The 16628-nt window shown below is 48.0% G+C and overlaps 1 protein-coding gene across 1 annotated transcript in view; it reads right to left on the bottom strand.

Annotated features, from left to right (window-relative positions):
* Med27 (mediator complex subunit 27) overlaps nucleotides 1-14453 on the bottom strand; it is a 177602-nt gene extending 163149 nt beyond the window's left edge. The window contains exons 1-2 of the mRNA XM_041674846.1: nucleotides 14231-14453; nucleotides 11659-11803 (exon numbers count right to left, since the gene is read on the bottom strand). Of these exons, the coding sequence (XP_041530780.1) occupies nucleotides 11659-11803; nucleotides 14231-14433 (348 nt within the window). The 5' untranslated portion in view covers nucleotides 14434-14453. The remainder of the gene's footprint in view (nucleotides 1-11658; nucleotides 11804-14230) is intronic.
* Nucleotides 14454-16628: the final 2175 nt, after the last annotated feature.

The raw sequence follows: 16628 nt of genomic DNA, 5'->3' as shown, positions 1-16628 counted from the left end.
CGTCAGCTCAGAATACTGTGATTCTTGTTGAAAAGGAAGACAAGAGGCTTTGGCACTTCCCTGGCAGTCAGTCACTGCTGCTCCCTCTCATGTCGGGAGGTTAGCTGTAGGTATTGGGCAATCCAATTCTCCTTCATGTAGAGTCCCAGAACAAAAGTCAGTTGCTTGCACAGACCCCCAACTTAATGTATCAGCAGCTGCCTCTCTAATGAGGAGGGGCCTAGGGCTGTTCTGCCCATGACAGCCAGGGACTCTCTGACCACACCCACACCTGGGCTGGGTCTTGGCCTGCCTGTTAAAGGATCACAACCGTCACTGATGAGTCTCTCTACTATGTCATGTGTCTGGACCGTGGCTCCCACCATCCTAACTGGGAAGAGGTATGGTGGCCTAGCTGATTGCTGAGCCCTTGGGGTCTCCTGCTCAGCTGAAGAGGCATAGCCCTTGAGTTTTCTTGAAAATAAAGCAGGGTGAGTCTCGGTCACCAAGTGTCTACCAGATACTAGGTATCCAAAGGAACCCACAGTTCCAATCCTGTAAAAAAGGGGGCACGACTGGACAAGCCTTAATACAGTGTGATCAGTACAGCCACATAAAGGTCAAAGGACAGTGACAGATGAGACTATCTCCGCTTGCCTCTACAGGACAGAGGAGGGTTACACACGAATCCACCAGGCACCCCAGGCAGGGGCTGGCAGACAGCAGAGCACAGTCATGGCTTCAGCTTCCTCAGAGGGCAACAAATAATGCTGGCCATTTGAGAAAGCACCTCCAGCTCACAGGGCTGGAACAACTGTGGTTACACAACCAAGTCTGAGGATGGGGGAGACAACAGAAGTTCTGGTTTGCCAGAACCTGCTAGTAGAGCCAAGAGAGGGGAGCTCCAGTCCCTGTTAAGTCAGCAAGAAGAGGCCCAGGCCGGCCCTTGCCAGGAGGAACTAACCCCAGCAACAAGCCTCCCCAGCCCAAGGAACTGCAGTGAGCTGCATCTCCCAAACAAATGAGGGACTGCAGCAAGGGAACGCCCACACCGGGAGAAAGGCCGAGAGCAAGTCCCGAGCCAAAGGACAGTGCAGCAGGCAAGAGGCAAAATAGATGCACACTTCATCTTCCCAATCTGGCAGAATCCTGACCTCAGCCCCGAGAAGCCCCAAGAGCAGGGATGGCCATGAGAGAGGTGGAGAGAGAAGGCTCTTGTTTCCACATCCACACCTCCTCCCACGGTCCTCTAATGAGCATGAGGAAATCTGCAGAAGGCCAAGACGAGGGAAAGACAAAATCTAAAAGAGAGGAGGACACAAAGCAAGTCAACAGCAATAACTTCTTTGAAATCCCATTGTGTGCCCTGCCCTGAGTTGGAGATGCCATCCATACACAGTTCTCATAAGGCACTGAAAATCAACATAAAAGACCAGAAAGATCAGAACCACTCTGGAGATCAGTCTTGTGTCCAGTACACTAAGACCCTACAGGCTTCAGTAACTGCCCGAAGTAGGAGCAGGCTTAGGGCAGACAGGCAGTTAAGCAGGCATAGCGAGGTAAAAGTGACAATGGGACACCTAGCTGGATACACCGCAGGCTTTCAGAAAACAAGGAACAGAAAGACGAGCCCTAAGTGACCAAGACTTTTCCACAAAGAAACGAGACGGGAGATGGAAGAACATGCGCAGAGGCCCTTGGGAGACTGCAATTCGTTCTATAAGATAAAATCCGCAAAAGAGCATCGGTGAGAGGGAAGGCAGAGCAGAACAATGAAGAATGCACACACTAAATGACACCGTGTCTAGGTCTTGCTTTAAAGCACTCCGGTCCTGCTGGGAGGGGACGAGTGCACGCTAGTAATGCTAACACCCAGAAGACAAAGGCAGAAGAATTATGAAGCTGTGGCCAGCCCAGGCCCACAGTGTGACCTGACCAGCCCTACCCCTTCACCAAAAAGAAAAGCGTTCTGGGCAGGATGAATGAAGCAACACTGTAAAATGTTCTGAATCATCAAGCTCGGTTACCAAACGTCCTCGTTTGCTTTTCTGCTGCTGTGCTAAAACACCGAGTAAAAGCAACGGGGAGGAGGGGGAGTTTAATTTGACTTACAGGTTAAGTCCCTCATCTAGGGAAGCTGGGACAGGAACTCAAGGCAGGAACCAGAAGCAGAAACCACAGAGAAAGGCTGCTTCCTGGCATGCTCCCTCTGGCACCCTCAATTGCCTTTCTTTGTTGTTGCTGTTGTTTGTTTGTTTTTTTAAAAGAGACAGTACTCTCCGTGCAGACGTGGCCATCGCTGAACTCACTTTGCAGACCAAGGTGACCTAGAACTCAGAGCTCCATCTGTCTCTGCCTTCCAAGTGTTGGGATTAAAGGCATAAGCCACCATGCCCAGCTTCAACTATCTTTCTTATATAGACCAGGCCCACCTGCCTAGAAATGACACTGCCCACAGTAGGCTAGGCCCTCCTACATCAATTATTAGTCCAAAAAAAATGTACCATAGACATGCCCACAGGCCAATCTGGTGGAGGCAATTCTTCAGTTAAAGTTCCCTCTTCCCTTCCGGGTATGTCAAGTTGTCAGCTGCAGCTATGACAAGAGTTATGTAATTCTTATTTCTGTGTATGTGAAATTTCCTTTTGTTTCTGCAGGAAGAGGAGATGGAAAGGACTGAGGAGGGCAAGTGGGAAGTAACGCGAGACACCTGGAGACCACAGATGGAAGCCAACTCACCTGTGCCACACTCAAGTCACCATCAGAGCGACTCTCACAGGCAGGACTGCCAGGACCATTTCTCAGAAACTGAGGCTGGGTAACACTCAGCTTCGTGCGCACTGTTGCTAGAATGCTTTCATACCAACAATGGGGCTGGAATCATTCCCTAGGGATCACTGGAGAGTGACAGATACCATGCCGTGAAATCTGGAGCACACAAGTTCACTAGAGAGGAGATGCCAGAGACAGCAGCTGAGCACGGCCCTTAGCAGCAGCCTGAGGAGAGGGTGGACGGGATGGTACAAGACGGCCACAAGAGCTGCTGGTGGTTGTGAAAGCTCCAGCACTCACGCTAATGCAGGGCCTGTCCATAATGCTAGGTCCCACCATGAGGAGCAGGGCTGGCAGCGGAGCAAGACTTTCCATCTGGACTGCATGTCTGTGAGTCCCAGAGTAGCAAAGGACAAGTGTCTTTCTTGTGGGCACTGTGATAGACAGGAACGATCTCAGGGGAGTCTAGGCTGGAAGAGGTAGGCGTGGTGGTTGGGGTGATACGTGAACTGCGGCACTAATGAGATGGCCCAGAAAGAGCGGAGCAATGAGAAGAAGCACTATCTTACAGCTCTGCTCTAGCCTGCCCACCAGGAAGAGACAGGGGAACAAGAGACAACCCCAATTCCCTGTCTACACAATGACATGCTTCCCTCCCACCCACTGCACTGAGGCTGAGGAGAAATGACATGGACAGTGCAGGGAAGGAACAATCTACAAAAGGCTCTGGACTATATATAAACCGCACACTCCTTCTGTCCTGCAAAGGCTAGCAAAGCTGGGAGTACAGCTCAGGGCAGAGTGCTTGCAGAGTGTGCATAAGGCCCCGGGTTCCATCCCTAGCACTGCAGAAACAAAGGTGCGGAGCGGGAGTAAAGAAAAGTAGGCCACAGGTCTGTTACAGAGCTGCAGCTGCCCACGGATAGACCAGCTCTGGGTCACAGAAACAATAAGGTGACCATTTTCACAAACCACAACTAATAAGAACATTGAGATGTGGACTGGCCTGAAGCCTTGGGCTAGAAACCATTTCCGTCATGGGGCATCACCTGACTCTCATTAGCATTTATACGGGCGCACTGCAAGAGCCATGGCTCTGGAGAAGCTTTGCAAGGTAATTTTCCACTGAGCCCTCAAGGCTGCCTTGCTCTGCCACTTGCTTGGAGCATGGACGGCAGCTCCCCATGCTTCAGAAGAGAAGAGCGGGGAGAGGTCCTCTCCAGTCCCAGGAAGCGTTCCGCCCTACACACAGGCAGGCATCAATATTGCCACTGGGCCTTTCAGGGTCAGAGCAGAAAGGGCCTTCCAAGCACAACCAGCCCAACCCCTCAGTCAGCCTGTGGAAGCCCACCGGCATCAGATGGCACAGGAGCCACATGACTGCTCACCATCTAGTCACCACAGTGGGTTACCCTACCCTGGTGACAACTCTGAACCAGTAGCTGCCCAGAAGGGCACAAAACTCACTTGATCATAATGCCAGTGACTAACTGGGAATAATCCAAATTCTTCTTTCCAAATTGGTCTTTGTGTTCAACCTGTTCCTACAGCAGTAGGCAGGCACACAGCATCCCCTGAAGCAGAGGACCATGGGAGCAATCACAATTCTAAACTGACAAGAGGTCTTTCTGAACCTCCAGGTGAATCTTCTACGGTTTGGACACTGGGGTCTGCTCGACTGGGCTCAGAAAGAAAATCCCTGTGGCCTTCTCATCCCTCTCTGTGGCTTCTTCTAAGGAAGCTCTCCATACCTGTATGCCTCACAATTAACAACCCTTCACCAAACTCCCAATGCCTCACTCTACACCCCAGGTTTTACAAGGAAAGACCTGACCCTCATACTAACTTACACTCATGTGTGATGAGTTGCTACTCTTGCTCAGGTACTTTGATGACCTTCCGGAGACAATACAAACATAATGGTGGGAGATCTGGTGACAATGACAGGGACAGGGAGGCCAGAGCATCCTGGGAGTCTCTCCTCATTGCTGCTTATGTATTCAGTACCATCAGCCCTACCTTATCACTTAGACCTCCTAATCATCTCTCTGAAACATGCCCAACTTAGAAAGCTAAGGAGAAAACCAGGAAGGTTAGTCTCACACTCTGAGGTAAAGGACTGTGAACTAAGGTGCTCAGGCCCTGAGTTCACACATGTGAGCACACAGCTGCACAACTGTACACGCCAGATGCACATGCATGTGCACACGACCATGTGCTGTGCACAGTCACCATTCATTCAACACGTACTATGTGGGAGTTAGCTAAGGTCAGTTTTGGCTTTTATTTTGCCATCTGAAGATGAAAGCCAGGACCTCTTATATGCTAAAACAGTTGGACGATCTACTACTGAGCTACATGCCAGAATCAACAGTCAATGCATTTTAAAGACATTATCTCTACTTCACCAACACTATGATACAAACCCTAGTTCTAGCCTCATTTCAGTCAGGACACCCCCACTCAGGAAGTTTACCACTTAGCCAAGGCACTGGGTGAGCACAGAGCTGGATCAGAACCCAGGCAGCCTGACTCTAAAACCTGCATCCAGGCCTGCACAGGTCCAAGCCTCAGGACATGTGGAGGGCCAGCAGGGTGCTTGGATGTCGGTTTCCTGTTCAGTAGTGTTGCTATGCAGTCTGTGATGCCTCCCATGAAACTCCTCCTATAGGGAGGTGTAGGTCCAAGGCTAACTAGACAGTCAATACCAGTTGTTCCACTCTGCCAGCAGGTGGGCATGTGACAGTAGGTGCCATGAGGCCAGGTTAGGGAGAAAGCACTTGTAATACTGGTACCTAACACCTTTCCCAGAATAGTACCAGGTACCAAAATAACAAATATTTAGGTAACTGTTATCCCATCATCACCTGTGTGAACTTGTGCCCTTAAACATGTCAGATATGCACAGAAAATAGTCGGGGCCTGGTCTATTGGCAAGGAAGACACTAGAACAGAAATTATTGATAGGTAGTGATAGGAAAATGGCTCAGTCAGTAAAGTGTCTGTCAGGCAAACACAAGGACCTGTTTGTACCAGTGTCCTAGTTACTCAACCATTTCCATAGCTTAGAGTCATCTGAAAGGGGAGTCTCAACTGAGGACTTGTCCAGATCAGACTGGTCTATGGGAAGGTCTGAAGGGGACAGTCTTGAATGTTAACTGATGTAGGAGTGTTGAGTCTCAACTGAGGACTTGTCCAGATCAGACTGGTCTATAGGAAGGTCTGAAGGGGACAGTCTTGATTGTAGGAGTATTGAGAGCACAAAGGTCCTTGCACCCACAGATAGCTATGGAAATCAGGAATATTAATCACATAGGGTTGTCTTCCCCAAAGGAAAAAATGAATACCCATTTTCCACACAGAAGGTTGGGAGTGGGTGGATATTGTTAATGACCACATGATCTTTGCTATCTGTAGCACCAGACCAGACACAAAGCCTCAGAATGTTTATGCCAGCTCCTCCCTCCTTAGACCTTTATTTTTAGCTTTATCAGTCAACAGAACTCATCCTTAGGGGAGCTGTCACAGGTCCTTTATAGCCTGCTGACCTCTATGCTATAGAGGCCACACAGATCCTAGGCCCTTAAGCTATAGAACCCATCTTCATAGTCACATGTACTTTGAATTTCAATGTAATTATGCCTCCTCGTGCATAAGGGATTATATTATACCAGGAAGCCTTTTTTCCAAAATTGTACCATGTCAGACTCTCTAGAAGTTTGAACTAGTACCAACTAAGCCAGGCTGAGCCAAGTTTCCCTTCTTGCCTCTCATTGTTCATTTCCCTGCTAGCACTGATGCTTGCAGGGACCCCCACATAAGAAGGCCCCATCCACTGTGGTAGCACAAGCCCTAGCTAGGTGATCCTGAATTATATAAGGAAGCTAGCTGAGTACAAGCTAGGATGGGAGTCAGCCAGGAACCAACATCCTCCATGGTTCCTGCTGTACTTTGTTGGCTACGAGGTGAGTTCCTTGGTCAGAGAAATTGCTGCGTGGAATAGTAAGCAGGTCTGCCTTCAAGTTCCTGCCTCAACTCTCCTCAGGGACAGGTGAGTAGAGAGCTAAGCAGAATAAAGCCTTTCCTGACCTAAACTGCATCTGCCCCTCAAATGCTGGGATTAAAGGTGTGCACCACTGCAGCAAGCCTAAAACCCTTCTTTTAAAAATAAAACATTAGGCCACACGGTGGTGGCACACACCTTTAATCCCAGCTCTTGGGAGGCAGAGGTAGGCGGATCTCTGAGTTTGAGGCCAGCTTGGTCTACAGAGTGAGTTCTACAGCCAGGGAGACACAGAGAAACCCTGTCTCAAAAAACAAAAAGCAAACAAACAAACAAATAAATAAATAGAGCATTGAATCAGACGTGGCAGTAAAACACCTTTAATTCCAGCATTGGGAAGGCAGAGGATCTCTGAGTTCGAGGCCAGATTAGTGTTCAAAGTGAGTTCCAGGACAGCCAGGACTATTACACCAAGAAAACCAAAAATAAACAAACAAACATTAAAGATGTTAGAAAAGTAGAATGAAGAGGGAAGGAGAGAGAGAGGCAGCAACAGCATCTTGCTCTGTTGGTCTTTCCCAACTCAAGTAGTTGGAGTCTTTGCTAATCCCAGTATCACCGAGGAAAAGCAAAATCATGGTGGGTTCGTCTATGCCAATGCTGTGAGCCCTCCCCCAGTTCTTGTTGGTGAATCTGCAGGCTCAACCAACTCCTAGTGGAAAATACTGCTCTTATACTTAACGTCTACAGGCTATTCCTTGTCATTACTGTCTGGGAAAGACCGTGCAGCAGCCATCCACACAGTAACCGCATGGTACTGGGTATCATGTCACCCAGTGACCATGTGACGCACAAGGGAGAAAGTGGGCATGGTAGTGCATGCTTACATTCCAGCTACTCAGGAGGCTGAGGGAGAAGGATCACTTGGCAGATGCCTCAGCAACACAGCAAGAACCCATCTCCAAAAGCACAGAAAGAAAAGAAAGAAAAGGCAATGTACACAGTTAAATGCAAATACGGCATCATTTTATGTGAGGGACTTAAGCATCTGTGGACCTTCTAACTTCAGGCACAGGAGTTGCTGGGATCAAACTCCTGCTGGGACCACAGAGGGTTTTACACAAAGCAGCCTCTGCCACAAACAAGTGAAAATCATCAATGCCTGAAATTAAAAGGCTGGTGACAAGAGGCTGGAATCCTCAGAAAGGGACCTTCAGGACAAGTTCAGTCTCTCATGTCTGAGCATGACAAGTGACAAAGTCTACACTGACTACAGCAGGGACAGTGCTGATGCCAATTATTTTCTGCCCAAGTGGAGAGAGCTTGTCACCCTTCTGCTGAACAATTACCTATAGGTGCATCGGAGTCAGAAGCTCAGCTCTTTCCTCGAATCAGCATGGGGAAAGTGCTGCTCACAGCGATTTGACACCATTTCCGTAAATTAGATTAATCTTTGAATGTGTTATTCTAACAATTATGCCAACTACCATGTAATTAATATTCCAACTGACTTTACAAAAATTAGGAAAATTCCTCCAAAGAAAATGAGTAGTGATTGACATGCATGAGACCTTTCTATGGCCACCAGCACAGGAAGCCCACCACGTAATGGGTGGTGTCCAAGCCTTTTCCCGTGCCCTTCCATTCTCAGCACAGCACAGAAAGCTGACATGGGCAAGATACCCACCTCCCTTCACACATTACTGCACACACTGCTTTAAATTCCTTGGATAAAATGATGAATGGTGAAGGCTTAGCAATTAAAATCTCTTCTCATTTACAGAAGCAAGAAAAACACATAATTAATGATTGGCCTCTTGCATGTCAACAGTTGAAAATGAGAATACTGGTTTCTTTCCTAAGGCTATTTCTTTAGTTTCTTGGAAAACTATACATAAGGTACCCTCACCCTGGCTTTCTTCATCCCTTTCTGGTTTTATGGCTCCCATAATCCTAAATCTTTCCCTGAGTCATGTCCTGCTACAGAAGTCAAGTCTCCTGCAGCCTAGCCACAGAGCATTCATACAGTTTAGAGCCAATCCACAAACAGCTTGAGCAGCAAAGAATGCAACAGCTGATTAGTAATGTCTCCCTGGAAGAAAGTCTGAAGACCCACATACAATGTACTCCCTGCCTTTTGATAAGCCATGGAAATGCATGCACACTAAATGGATTTAAAAAAAAAGTATGAATAAAATATCACATGAATTTCTAAGATGTGGCCAAAGGGGAGAAATGTTTCCTAAGTTGAAAACTTAACCATCAAGTTTCAGGGGAAAACAAACAAACAACAACCAAACTCAAACTGTAGTCCAGCTGGGCGCTATGACAAGGCCAGTTCCCGGGGCTTCAATCTGCCTGGCTCTAACACAGGAAGTTGAACTCTTCTGCTGGTGACACAGGGACCAGTGAGGACACTGTGGCTTTATAAGCCTATCACCACATCACTGCGCGTCAGGTCCACGCCTAAAGCCTTCAAAGCTCTCCAACAGCGACTATAGGATTTAATCTATGACAAGCTTCCATAAGATTTTAACCTGTAGCATCTTGAGGCAAAGATTCCAAACACACATATTCATTTCCTTAATAAAAATTTTTCCCCTCCTTAGGACAAAGGCAAGGGCCAGGACTTGTTTTCACAGCCAATCTGATTCCTTAAGTTATGAAAGTAGCATTGTTCAAACATAAGTTGCCATCACTTCAATGAAAGACTAGGCATCTCTGTCACCTAGCCCAAAGGATCCCACTAAAAAGTTCTCATTGTTCGGGCTCTCCACCAATGTAACACAGCAATAGGACTTCCTCATCCAAACACTGGATTTTCTAGGAGTCGAGTACAGCCACGCATCTGCTGACCGGCTTCCACCCACTCACCAGGCACACCCCCCAGGAAAACCAGAAAGCTTCCACAGGGCAGACTAGAAAGCAAGGGGCTCTGGCCCCAGCAACTGCCACTGTTTCTGCCTGGTGCCTTCTGCTCTGGGTGGGTATGTTTAAGTGAGGGCTGTCACCTCCCCACCAAGCTTCACAGGTGAGAGGGATTGTCCTCAGCATAGTGATGATCTGTTAAGAGCTGGAACCTGCCGGGCAGTGGTGGCACACACCTTTAATCCCAGCACTCAGAGGCAGACGGATCTCTGTGAGTTCAAAGCCAGTCTGGTCTACAGAGCTAGTTCCAGAACAGGCTCCAAAGTTACAAAGAGACCCTGCCTGGAAAAACCAAGAGGTGGAACCTATTAAGAGGTCCTTATCCCTAGGTCAACCAGGGACAGCAGCCTCTCTGACCTCCTGTCTGGCAATGAGCTCTGTCCTTCCTACATGTTCACCTACTGTTATGATACTCTCTGCCATGAAATCCTCTTCAGAATCAAGCCAAGGCAGCACCTGACCTGGCATCTCTAAAACCAAGGCCTAAATAACTGTCTCTCCTCTATAAAGTTACTCCACCTCAGGTACTTCCTTACAATAATGAGAACAGACTAGCACACTCTTCTTTTAGGAAATGGCCCTCTCCAACACCAAGGAAAACCACCCCAATGAGCCAAGCTGAGACTCCCGCTCACTGATCCAGTTAACCCTCTCCAAAGCACCCACCGCACAGGACCGAGCAGTCACTGGGAGCTCTCTGGGCATAAGGATGCAGAACTCTGCAGCTGTTAGACAATCCTTCTTCCACTAGGAGAGTCTCAGAGCAACAAAAGCCAGCAAGCCCTAAGCAGCACCTAAGTGGCACAGCCATGCACACGTTAACCTTCAAGACTCAGCTTCGAAACGGAGTTAGTTCCCTGACCGTTTATTTTACTGATCATTTTTGATGTGCCGAAGTTTCCTCCGACTCCAGGGTGGGTCTCTACACCTGGCACCACAGAATTTGGGGGAAAGGTCTTAAAAGCCAAATCAATATATTCAGAGTCAAAATTCTTTCAGTCCCCAGAGAGAATCATCTTCCTGAATCTCCAGCTCACTCCAAAGAAAACACTAAAATAAGCCCACCAGAGAAATTCTAAGGAAAAAAATGACACAGCAGAAAGACTATCAAGGCTCATCTGTCTCCCAGACACAGGGAGCGCACAGGAGAGGAAGGGCGAAGGGTGGACCTGGAGGAGTATAACCATTCACAATCAACAGGTCGCCAAACTTGTCCCTCAAGTATGCGCCAGTTTCTTGTCAGCAGGAAAACACACCACACACAGCAGACACACAAAAGAAACTCACAGGCCAGCAAACTGCTCAGGGTTTGGAAGCCCAGTGGTTCCTGTTATTCTAGACAAATGTTGAGTTCTCCTCTTCCGGCTTTCTGGAGAGCCACACCATGGGCCTGCCCACTCAACCACATGACAACAGTCACACTGTAGCACACGTTCAGATGTGTGTAGGAGACAGTGGAGCATCCTTTAACCAACAGCACTCGCCGGACAGTCTTCCACCGTGACAGAAAAGACAATGCGAGGCTGCACAAATGTGGGCAGCTAAGCCCTCCCATCGCCAGTCTTTCAACTTCTAACAGTCAAGGCCTCCTGATAAACTGAGGAAAGCTAGGACAGATGCACCTTCCTCAGGCACACACCACAGCACACCTCTGTACCAACACAACACACTGTTTGTAATACACCATAGCACACCACACTACATGGACCATCCAGGGTTCCATAATCTGCTCTCCACACCAATCTCCAGGCTAAGTACCTCTGATCTAGGAACCCTTTCCAAATGTAACTACAGGAGCATCATTATCAACTCCAAAGGCTTCAAAGGGATGAAATAGCACTTATAGAAAACCCTAAAATTCCAACTCTATAGCTCATGCAGATTCCGAGATGCCAAAGAGAACTTGCTTTCAAGCTCGGCATTTCTGGGAGAAACACTGGGCTTCGCTCTCTTGGCTCCGTCTACGGCCCCCTTACCTTGTTGGACCATTTGTAGGCTTGCAGAAGTTGGCTGTAGAGTGGAGTTTTGTCCTGCACAGGATCCAGACTTAACAAGCCGCTGTTGTGAAGAGGGTGGTTCTCGGATGGCTTGCCTACCAGATTGCTCAGACGTTCCAGTTCACTAAAAGTAAAAAGAGACAAAACATAAACCTGAGTCTACTTCACTCCATCAGAGTCGAGCACACTGTTCAAGGCTGGTGCCACCACACGTCTCTTAAGAGCTTTAGAAAAAGACTAGGGACTAACAAGAGAATGCCTGAGAGCTGTCATTTCAAACATACAGTGGAAACCAGTCACGGAGGCCCAGCCCTTTAATCCCAGCACTAGGGAGGCAGAGGCAGATGGATTCATGATAATTTGAGACCAGCCTGGTCTACATAGCAAGTTCCAGACCAATCAGGGCTACACAGTGAGACAAACAAAACAAAACAAAATGTAGGTGTCTCATGCCATTCCAAAAGGAAACAAATCTAAGGGGACAGAGAAACGGAAGGTTTCCCAGAAGTCAGGGTTTAACAACTCAGATCCATCTAGAGAGGAGAGCAGACGGTCTGGGACCTTGCACTGTGACATAAAACTACCTCTCATTCAGGATTTCCAGACCCACGTGCTGATCACTCCATTTGGCAGAGCAGCAAGTACCTGAATAAATCATGATTATTTATCATTTCACATTGGGATAGATTTGTGCAGGAAGCTTCACAGATGGCAAAGCTTTAGCAAAACAAAGAAGAGATAAAATAAACAAAGGGAATGGGAAGACACCATCGAGGGGCTGTGTCAAACAAACGCACTCAGTCTAGCAGGGGAACTAGGGAGAGGCCTGGGAAAGTGGGCTAACAGGGAAACCACATACTCCATGAGTGGATTCTGAGGACTGCCAATAAGCCTCTGTCAACCACTCCCATGCCGCAACCAATCTAGACCAATCAGCCACCATCTTCTTGTCAACATCGCCAATGTTTCTACAGTGAAAAGCCACTAGAAAGCCACCCACCAGAAATCCCCCACTAGAAAGCCAGAGGGGGAAAGTGAAATGAAAGTGTGTGTGATGGTGATGGGGGTGGGGTGTCACCCTCAAGCAGGGCAGGAATTACCTGTTGCTGACACTGCAATCAACAATGTGTACATGTGCAATCTAAGGGATATGGGTTATAGGGATTACCACTTCCTCCTCCATCCTGCCAGACCAAACTGGGGGATGTGGGGAGTCCTGGGGCTTAGCTGAGTAGTGAAGAACTTGCCTGTCATGTGTAAGAACCAGGCACTGTGGAGAAACATGGGATGGGAGAAAGGAATCCCAATCTGTCCAGAGACTCTAAGTGATTAGCTCACCAAATGCTGCTCCTGTTAAGGCCAATTTCAGAAATAGAAGGTCGAAGTCTTTAAATTCTAACCTTCTAAGACAAGAAAAGAATACAAGTTCAGGCAAACAAGAAATACCTACTAAGCTGGGCGTGGTTGCACACACCTTTAATCCCAGCACTCAGGGGGCAGAGGCGGGTGGATCTCTGTGAGTTCTGGTCTACGATCCAGTTTGAGGATATGATAGCCAAGGATATACAAAGAGATCCTGTCAGGGGTGGGGGTGGGGCTACTATGGACCAGGTATCTGACAAATGTCCTCTCAGTTCATTTTCTCCGTGCAGCCCTGGCTGCCTTGGAAGTGTTTGGGTAGACCAGGCTGGCCTCAAACTCACAGAGATCTGCCTGCCTCTGCCTCTGAGTGCGGGAGTTTAAAGGCGTGTGCCACCACCACCCGGATCAGTTAATTCTTAACACACTAATGAAGTAAAAGAAGGGGTCTTATAAGAACAAAAGTAAATATGTAATCAATCCCCAAGACCACAAATTAAGAAGTATTAGGGGCTAAGATGCTCCTATGCCTTTTCCACTGCAGTGGGCTGAGTCCTCTGAAACTGTGAACCTAGATAAATCCTTCCTCCTTAAAAATAGGATAGGCATGAGGAATTTGCCTAGTTGACGGATGTGAGATTAGGTCTCCGTTAAGAAGGAGCTGAACAAAAGGAATGAAGGTGAAGTGCTGAGGAGAAATGGAAAGAGGCAAAAAGGTAACAGGGGGTAGTGTTCGAGAGTGTGGTGAGGTGGAACCGATGAATTCCGGCGGTGAGGATGGGAATTGGAGCTCGTCGGACCGACGGGTACTAAACTGAGCCAGCAACAGCGTTAACGGGTAGTCTGGCCAGATGTGATGGTGCCCAGGGGCCTACAGGTAAGAAAACTGGTAAGATTAGTGAAGTGGACGTTCCTGCAAAGAGCACGTTTCCTCGTCAGAATGTGACCGCCACAAAGGAGACCGAGGACCGCAGAAGACAACCAGAACCAAATGGCCAACAGAACGAATACTAGGTAACGGGACAAGGGACAAGGAGTCCCTGAGAGGCTGGTAGGGACCTGGGGACAAGCGAAATAGACAGTGGAAACACGACAAGGAAGAGCAGCCCGTGTCTGGAAAGACTGAAGTGGGATCCCGGCGGGATAGGTGCCAGGAGGGTCCTCGACCCGGATTCCTTCAGCCAGTACCTACTTGAGGTCCCGGTTGACCGAATGCAAGTTGTCCTGGAAGTGCGCGATGAAGGCCTTCTCGCGGCCCTCCAGCGTCTCCTTGTTGCGCATGCCATCCTTAAGGCAGTCGAACACCCTACTCACGCTGGAGCGTAGCGCCTGAATGGCATTGATGGCCTGTGAAAACGCCTCCAGGTTCACCCCAACGCTCAGCACGTCCGCCATGTTGCAGCCGCCACAGCCGGCTTTCGGGAACCTGCAGCCTGAGCGGCGCGCGGCACTTTCTGATGACGTTTGTCCTGGGAGGGTTCTGGGATGTGTAGTTTGAGACGTGCCTGGCTCGCCTGTGAGCGCCAGTGTACACCTTGGAGAATAGCGCCGGACTAAGTGAGAGGATTGGCCACGAAGTGTGATCTCCGGGTGGGGAGTCAGGTTGTCCTCGCCTTTTGCTGGATGGTAAATGACAAAGAAATAGAGAAGCCGGGCGGTGAGGGTGCACACCTTTAATCCCAGCCGGGAGACAGAGACCGGTGGATCTCTGTAATTTCGAGGCCAGCCGGGCGGTGGTGGCGCACGCCTTTAATCCCAGCACTCGGGAGGCAGAGGCAGGCTGATCTCTGTGAGTTCGAGACCAGCCTGGTCTACAAGAGCTAGCTCCAGGACAGGCTCCAAAACTACACAGAGAAATTCTGTCTCAAAAAATTAAATAAATAAATAATAACAACAACAATAATAATAGACAGCATAAACCCCCCAAAATTGAAAGTGGCATCTAAATGAGATGTTTGTACTTCCATATTCATAGCAACCTCATTCACAATAGTCAAGTGTGGAAGGAGCCATGTGTCCACAAACATAGGCGGATATGCAAAATGAGATTATGTATGATAGAAAGTATATATACTGTGAGACCAAAACAGGAAACGTGTCCCTGATAGGTTAAGGGCTCGGTTTGCAGTTAAAACAATTAAGAATAAGTTCCTAGCTGGGCGGTGGTGGCACATGCCTTTAATCCCAGCACTTGGGAGGCAGAAGCAGGAGGATCTTTGTGAGTTCAAGGCAGCCTCATCTACAGAGTGAGTTCTAGGACAGCCAGATCTAAATCCTGTTGAGAGAGAGAGAGAGGGAGAGAGGGAGAGGGAGGGAGGGAGGGAGGGAGGGAAGGAGGGAGGGAGGGAAGGGGAAGGGAAGGAGAGGGGAGAGGAAGGAAGGAAGGAAGGAAGGAAGAAAAGGACGGAAAGAAGAATTTCCAGTTTGTTTCATGTTAAGTCCTTGCAAGTTAAGGTTTCTATTTGTAATGAAGAATAAGTTTTTGTTTCTTAGAACTCATGTCAACACATTTTTGAACTTACACTAAATTTATGACCCCATTCACATGATGAATACTTTTACCCTTGTTATCTCTCCTATAAAAAAAATGACCTCAAAAAGCCAACAGGGGCTGTTCCCTCAAATTCTGACTCAGGGTGAGATCGCAAGTTGGCCAGCTCCAGGAGCACCCCCAAAATACAGCTTGCTCTAGTTGGACAAATGCGGACTTGGTCTTTCTCCTCATGATTCTCAGGTTTAACATTTTTTCTTTCTGAAAGAAGAAGAGCAATTCTGATGCATAACAATTAGATATCTGAGCAATGTCTGTAGATTCATCATTCATGCTGTTGGTAAGGCACCTGTAATCCCAGCCCTTGAGAGGCCACGGAAGGCTAGGACTTCAAGGTCACCATAGGCTGCAGCTTGAGCACTGTCCCCAAAAGACATGTGCTTTGGGGTTGGAGAGATGGTTCCAAGGGTAAGAGCACTTGGCACTTCTAAAGAGGATGTGTGTTTGATTCCCAGCACTCACATGGCAGTTCACGATACACTGTCACTCCAGTCCCAAGGGATCCAATGCTCTCTTCTGGCCTTCAAGATCACAGCACACATGAACACACATGTGACCAAAATACCTGTACACAGAAAATATCACATTTTTCCAGTGATAATTTTATAGATGAAACCAGAACAAGAAGCTACGTGAAACCCAAGTGTCACAAGAAGACAAATATTATAAGATTCTGTTTTCATGAAGTATTGACATAGTCAAAAATCACATTGAGGAAAAAGTGAAATTGCTTAGGAGGCAGACGCAGGCGCATCTCTGTGAGTTCGAGGCCAGCCTGGTCTGCAGAATGAGTTCCAGGACTGGCTCCAAAGCTACAGAGAAACCCTGTCTCAAAAAAAAAAGAAAGAAAGAAAAGAAAAAGAAAAGTGGAATTGCAGCTTTCCGCTGCTGGTTCCCAGTGATGTCCACATGCCTAAAGAAAAGACACATAGCATAGACATTGTAGGAAGAAGAGAAAATTTGGGATGTAAACAAAATATTATTCAAATAGGGCACAGGAGTTTAAGGCATCTTCCTCATTTTTCTGCCCTGTCTACTG

This window comes from Microtus oregoni, unplaced genomic scaffold, assembly GCF_018167655.1.
Source record: "Microtus oregoni isolate MIOR12 unplaced genomic scaffold, Mior012 000025F_ref0000491, whole genome shotgun sequence".
NCBI lineage: Eukaryota > Metazoa > Chordata > Mammalia > Rodentia > Cricetidae > Microtus > Microtus oregoni.
This window is presented reverse-complemented; position numbering and strand designations above follow the sequence as displayed.